Consider the following 7,521-nt stretch of genomic DNA (forward strand, 5'->3'; position numbering starts at 1 on the left):
TAATTTAGATAGACATTTGAATTTGACTGCAGAAGCGATTGCTGGTCTTCAGTCTGTTGAAAATTTTAAATCCGTGAACTTAAAGTCAGTATTGTTACCTTTAAAGCAAAAATGGTTACCTTATAATGGAGTTATGCTAATACATATTAAAGGAAGAACACATGTTCAATGCCGTATAGTTGAACCAAACTATATGTCAATAAATATTGGAGACTGCTTTATTTTGATTGCAAATAATGAGCTTTATCGTTATGTTGGGCACTTCGCTAATGTTATTGAAATATCACGCAGCAAATTTATATGTTCATATATTTTAGAAAAAAAAGATCTTGGTTGTAGTGCAAATTCTGCTATTGAGCTTTCTGATAATAAAATGAATGGAATATATTGGCAGCGGTTTTGGGAAGTGCTAGGAAAACCAAGGGACTATGAGGTACGAGACAGTGGTTGTGCAAAGGAGGATGATATATTTGAAATAAGTTTAATTGAAACAAATCGAATTTACGAATACAACAATTTTGTTTTAAAACCGATAGAAAAATATTGGGGCTGTTTACCAAAAGTGGAATTATTAAATCCTGAAAAAATCATAGTGTTTGATTTTGGTAGTGAAATGTATATTTGGAATGGGAAAAATGCAAAATCGACCGATAAATGTGCTGCACTAAATCTTGCTGAAGAATACTTTAAAAATGGAGATGTTGATTATTCACAATGTTATTTAAGTCCCCTTGATTATAGTCAACTTGCGGGCTGGTGTAACAACAAAACATATTCTAGAACTATTGATAGTCGTAATCAGTGGTGTATATTAGGTAAAATTAGTCAAAATATGGAAACTATTCTGTTTAAGGAAAAATTTTGTGATTGGCCCGAGTTTTCAATTGAAGACCTAGCAAAAGACTATTCAACAAGCAGTTGTAGTTTCGTAAATTCTTTAGATGGTGAATTATTATATAGCTCTAAGGATATTACTGAACCTAATTTGGTTCTAGAAAATGCGAATCTGGGGCGTGGTAATTATTATTTTGAGGAGGAAACACGGCGTCACTTCGAAATTAATACAAAGTCTGTAAATAAATGGAAAATTAATGAATATAATTTCGATATTGAAAAACCAGAAAGATATAAACATTTTTACTCTGCTGAAAGTTATATTATACGTTGGATCTATCAAATTTCAATAACTGTAAAAGAACTAAGTGGTAACATTTCAAAACGAAGTAACGTTGGGCGCAATCGTTGTGCATATTTTTGTTGGCAAGGCGCTGAATCAACTGCTAATGAAAAAGGTGCTGCAGCACTTCTTACTGTAGAAATGGATATGGAAAAGGGATCTCAACTTCGTATTACACAAGGTGACGAACCCACTGCGTTTGTTCGTCTTTTCAATATTATGTTTCAACATAAAGGGCGTAAAATTGAATTGTTATTGCGCCGTAAGAACTGGAGACTTTATATAGTTACTGGGAATATGAACGAAGAAACTGTTGTTAAAGAGGTGAACTGCCATTATTCCCAATTACGTTCAAGATCATCGATGTTATGCTTACATGGCAAAAGTGGAGACATATTTATTTGGCATGGCTGTAAAAGTCTTAAGCATACTCGTGAAATCGCTCAAAACGTGGCGTCTGTAATAAAAGATGAAAAATCGGAAGACTTTTTCGAAACAACACAAGTTATAGAAATCAAAGTTATTGAAGAAGGATCAGAAAATAATGAATTTAAGAAAGCGATAGATGGTGAATGCGAATTATATAATTATGGTAGCTTATTGAACAGTGTAAATAAAACATTCAATTACACAATCAGATTATTTCATTTTACAAGCATAGATGGAATATTTAATGCACATGAAATTTCATATCCTCTTCGTTCTAATGATTTTCATAGTTCATATCCCTTCACTCAATCGCAGTTATACAGTGTTCGTCAACCATCCATATTTATGATTGACGACAGTGATATTCTCTGGATATGGATGGGTTGGTGGCCATCAAATTATAATCAACGTATGTTTTTTTTATTGTTTTTATATCGCATATATACTAAATGTAGAAGTAATAAACTTTAAATTCTATTAATTTCAGACTCTACCGATAACGAATATACAATGAATGAAAATAGAGCTGGTGTGAATCGTTTTGAAATCGTTGAAAAGCGGGCAGCATTAGAAACAGCTGTGTCATACTGGAAAGCGAAATTTGGTAATTAATTTTACATATAGTTTGATTCATAATACATTACTGTATATGTATTATGTAATCTATTATTTTTTAAAATGTTTTTTTTTGTAAGTTTTGTTATTTTAAGAAAATTAAAGTGCAAATTTTGTTTTTGTATTTTTTCAATGTAACTATAATTTTATTCAAAACATTAGAAAAATACTAGATTTTATTTCGTTGTTAGTATTATTATTGTTGTTGTTGTTGTTGTTGTTGTTGTTGTTGTTGTTGGTGTTGTTGTTGTGATTTGAGTTAGTGCGCGCACTTTTACTCTTTTGTAAAATTGGTTTTATTCAAATTATATTGTGTCAAAGCTGAGTTAACCGTGTTAATAATAAATAATTTTTTTTATTTTTTTTTAAGGTGATACTGAAACTGAATTACATAATGTGAACGGAAAAGTAGTTTGGGCTGGATTAGAACCAATTGAGTTTAAGTCGCTTTTTCCAGATTGGACCAATAGAACTGACATAACTGAAATTAATATACGGGTATGTAGTTAATTAATGTATGTAAAAATATTTATTTACTTTAATTTATATCTTACATAGGATGGACGCTGTGAGAAAGATGCTTCAATAATTGATGTACTTACACAGCTATCACAAAAAAAATATTCTTTAGGAACATTATTAAACCGGCCATTACCAGAAGGCGTAGATCCAACTCAATTGGAAATATATCTAAGTGACAAAGATTTCTATGATTTTGTTGGGATTTCACGTACTGAATTTGAAACAATGCCTTTATGGAAACAAAATTCGATAAAAAAAGAAAAAGGTTTATTTTAGTTTTTTTCACAGCAATATTAACATTTGTATTGTAATGTAAATATTTCTTTAAAAAACAAGATTTTTAAATTTAAATTTGACAATTTTTTTATAAATATTGGAATACTTTTATTGCTTTATAAATTCATGTTTTTATTATTATAAGAAAAATTTGTCATTTAATATTGTGCCATGCAATATTTAAACCTAACACAAAAATATTAAATAAAAAGTCGACCTTATATTTATTGATGTAAAATTGTATAATATATAATTCTTCTGTGTTCTGATTTTATACCATAATTAATGAAGGATACACTACGATCAAGTGCCGTTCAAACCCTCCAAAAGGGACTTCGCAAGCAGGTATGTATTCGTTGACATATATCGTTTATATGTGTTTTTCCCACTAAGAAGCAAGTCCCGGCCATCTTGCTTCTTATGTTACTTCTAATTGCCGGTATTGAACCCAATCCTAGTCCTATTGGACCTCTCACTTCAATTTGGCACTGTTCTGTCTACCACACCCCCATAAGCAGAAACCAAGCATCTGTAAGGTGCAACAGTTGCAATAACTTGTGCCACCTCCAAAATTGTTTAGGTTTGCATAGCTACACCGATTGGATCCTGTTCTAGCTCAATTGAGATAGGGATATAGCCAAGTGCTAAATAGTTACTTATCGCGCATGAACACGTATATTTCCAAAGTGTGCCCTAATTGCAGCTCTTCTCCCCATGACGTCGCCCATCTGTTCTCCTGTCCTAGCACACACACAAACATTCGTTCAATTGACCTTTGAACTCACCCTATTGAAGTTGCCCGGTTTCTCCGGCTGGATCCAGATTAATGTTCAATTTCATTCCACCCACCCAATACTTCTCATCCTCTTCTCATATCTCCCCCAACCACTACCCACCCACTTCCCTACCCATGTAATCGTGTTGTATATCCTTTCAAGTTATCTGCTTACAGGTTCCAGTGGATTACAACAACAACTAGCTAGCTGATACTAACTTATGTTCTTTACCAAGATATTTTAGAAATTTCGTATGAAGGTAGTTAATATACGACATACGATGACAACCGGTTGAAGCACAAAAAGTGTTTCACTGAACTATGGGGTCCATATTGGTACAGTATAGGCCGCAATAGGTTCCCCTGTTGCTTTATATGTGACTAGTAGAGTGCATTTCATTTTATGCTGAGAACAGCCGCGATTACTTTCAGTACAGTGAAACCTGTTTTTATGCTGTAGATAGGAACCTTATTATTCTGATTTAAAAAACACACATGTGATTTTTTTGTTACTACTTTTTAATTAGCCACGTACAGCTACCGCATATGCGGAATATGTAAGCATACTGTTAACACCCAAAATTTCAGGTTTGTTGGTGGTGGGCATCGTGAATTCACCGATTGAAATGGGCAGTTTTAGTCCACGAAAAAAAGAAGGTGGCTAAGCATTTCATGGAGGAAAGGTAGAGATTTTTATCATGAAAATACTTAGCCACTTGGTGATGGAGTGCATAAAATTTTTTGTGCAGACCAATAAGATCGTTGAGAAAACTGTACAATTATCCGCATACATTACGACTCTGACTCCTTCGGCTCCAGGAGTTTGAACATATATAGGTTGAAAAGTTTTGCCAAAGAACATTGCCCTTCCTTCAATTTTCTGGCTATAAAAAGGCCTGAAATTAACATAATGCGTTTTACTTCCAAGATAGTTGCAATCCATGGATTTGTAAAATAAGAAACAGTCTAAACTCAAGTCGTTAAGTAGAACTGTGAAAGATTGTGTCAAATGCTTTAGCGAGATCAAGTCTAACCAGTATTGTGGGCTTACAACCTTCCTTAATTTGAGCGGTGATCTTGCTAATAGCTGTGGTGGAACTATATCGATGAGAGCGAAGTAAATATGTGGCGATATTTACTTCGGAAAGGAAAGACTCCAGAAATTTATCTATTGAGGATAATTTTTCATATGTGGAGAGCAATGTTTAAGCTTAATAAGCGTATTATTATCCTTGGTATTGAATATTTATTTGGAAACTATATATAACTGATGGAGTAAATGGGATTATGGCTAATATGTACGATTTAAAAATTTGAGATGCGCATAGAACACAGAACTAATTGCTGATTTGCTAAAGAAATTATAGAATCTTTTAAACGATGTAGAAAGAAATTAAGGAAATATAGTTTGAAAATAAATGTAATAAAACAATGAACAACAATTCAAAGTGTTGAGATATAAGAAGGATCCATATGTATACATATCTAAGTTGCTAACTCAATGAACAATGGGATCATTATAAACAAGTACGCGTACGAAATGAAAAGGCAAGAACTGCCATTATAAAGATAAAAAAGCGTTCCTAAGAGTTATTTTTATCGTTCAGAATATATATGCAGAAAGACTAAATTGCTTTATGCTGCATAAGCATAGACGTTAATTGTTGCTTCTTAAATAAATTTGTAGCTTTCAGATATTGGGAGACTCGAGTAGCAAACTCATTAGCTGTCTGTTGTGATTTCAGCTTACCGACGTCTAGCTTTCACTATGCTTGTTCACGTACCTTTTTCATCTTGGCTGCAACAAGATAATAATCCCAGTCGATGTTTGCTACATGTAATACGTACATCTAAAACATGGGAAACATTCATTTCGGTTATCACAACGTGCTCAATTTGAGATCTTGTGTTTTGATCGGGAGTTGTTGGAATCTGATACTACCATGTTTCTAGCCATGGCACATAGTGCGGTCGATTGCCGAAAAGCTAGCCAAAAGTAAAATAAAAGTTTTAAATTAAGGATGTTTTTATTTTGTGTTGGGTTTAAGACATAAATAACTTATAAAAGTTTTTTTTTTCTTTTAATTCCGCCACGATAGCAATCGCAGACGCTTATTAAATTTAAATAAAATCTTTAATTTAAACTAAATCGCTACGAAGTAAAATGATATAAACTTTTGAATGTAAGTAGACTATAAAACAATAATATCTAAATAACAAATTTTCAAGTAAGAAATTAAACAGCTATATTGGTACTAAATTTTTATGATTAAAATTGTTAAAGGTCCATATAAAATTAAGAGAAAGTTGTATTGTTCCACGCTGTTCCACTTAAAATTCAATTTTGTATTGTATACAGAAATATTTTCTTACAAATTAAAAAAAACACTGATTTATTTTAGCAAAGAAACAACAATAAAGTTTCAATATAAAAAAATTAACAGTTATTCTTTAAAAAAATTTAAACACAATTATATGCAAAAGCGGCAATTTTTGAAGCAGAAAAAGTCTACGGATATTTCTTATTATTAATATTTTCCGTTAATTTAAATTCGCTTGCAAGCATAAACTTGTCATTAAATGATATTTAATTATTAGTTGACTTACTAAGGAGTCTAAAAATTAATCATTTAATAATATTTTTCTATATAAGCAATAAATTTTTACAATATAAAATAAAAGACGTGAAATTAGTTTTAGTGAGCGACAAATAACTGTTTGGAAAGATAAATTTTGGAAAGATGACGTAAGCCAAAGAAAACTTGCTGAAGATATTGGTCGTCAATATCCATCTGTGTAGAGAGTTATAAATAACTTCAGAGACGAGTAGTTACGTTTCTAAACCTCGCACTGGTCGCTCCTCAATTCTGTCAAATAGAGAAAGACGTATTATAATCAACCAGGTTTAAGTAAATCCAAGAGTAACAGCCTTTAAACTAGCTGAACATATTGCCGAAATACTTGAAAATAAAATATGTCCTGATACTGTGCGGAAAATTATGAAGAAATGCATGTATTATACCCTGATTGCAGGAAAGAAGACATACATATCCAGATATAATAGAATAAGCTATGAAGCTATGGAGTTCTGGAAATGAGTTATTTTCTCCGATGTGAGTTAATTTTACATATTTGGAATCAAAGTTAGAAAACTTGTATGGAGAAAATTATGCACAGCCTATGATAAACAAAGCTTATTTTCAACGGTGAAACATGTTAGTGGAAGCGCAATAGTTTGGGGGTGTATAGCAAATAATGGTGCTGTCGGAATTGAATTTGTACAAGATACAATGGATAAACATGGGTATCTAAATATACTAAAAATAAATTTGAAAGAAAATGCCAGAATGTTAGGGCTTGAGGCAACCTTTTTGTGCCAGCAGCACAACGATTCTGAGCATACAGCAGCGATTGTACGGATTTGACTGCTGAATCATTCTCCCAGGCAAATTTAAACACTACCAGAATCATCAGACCTTCAGAGATAAGATTCGCCAGCACATGATTTCCAGCAAGGATATGTTAAGAAATGTCATCAAGGAAGAATGGCTAAAAATAAATGCGCAGGTTACTACAAAGCTGGTTGAGGCTATTAAATTGTAGGTTTCTGTGAATTTTAATTGTTTTAATTGAAACATTAAGAAGTGACCGCAAACTGTTTCTGCTTTGAAAATTGTTGCTTTTGCATTTAATTGTGTTTATTTTTTTTTAAGAATAACTGTTAATT

General features: G+C 32.1%; 1 protein-coding gene across 8 annotated transcripts in view; it reads left to right on the top strand.

Annotated features, from left to right (window-relative positions):
* LOC119673439 overlaps nucleotides 1-3,058 on the top strand; it is a 63,194-nt gene extending 60,136 nt beyond the window's left edge. For 4 of the 8 annotated variants that reach the window (XM_038084716.1, XM_038084710.1, XM_038084714.1 and 1 more), the window contains 4 exons: nucleotides 9-2,015; nucleotides 2,094-2,210; nucleotides 2,592-2,719; nucleotides 2,780-3,019. In XM_038084716.1, coding sequence (XP_037940644.1) covers nucleotides 9-2,015; nucleotides 2,094-2,210; nucleotides 2,592-2,719; nucleotides 2,780-3,019 — 2,492 coding nt within the window. Of the gene's footprint in view, nucleotides 1-8; nucleotides 2,016-2,093; nucleotides 2,211-2,591; nucleotides 2,720-2,779 lie in introns of those variants that run through there. The other 4 variants (XM_038084709.1, XM_038084711.1, XM_038084712.1 and 1 more) reach the window with 4 other exon arrangements.
* Nucleotides 3,059-7,521: the final 4,463 nt, after the last annotated feature.

The sequence above is a fragment of the Teleopsis dalmanni genome, chromosome 1 (genome assembly GCF_002237135.1).
Source record: "Teleopsis dalmanni isolate 2A chromosome 1, ASM223713v2, whole genome shotgun sequence".
In the NCBI taxonomy this organism is placed as follows: domain Eukaryota; kingdom Metazoa; phylum Arthropoda; class Insecta; order Diptera; family Diopsidae; genus Teleopsis; species Teleopsis dalmanni.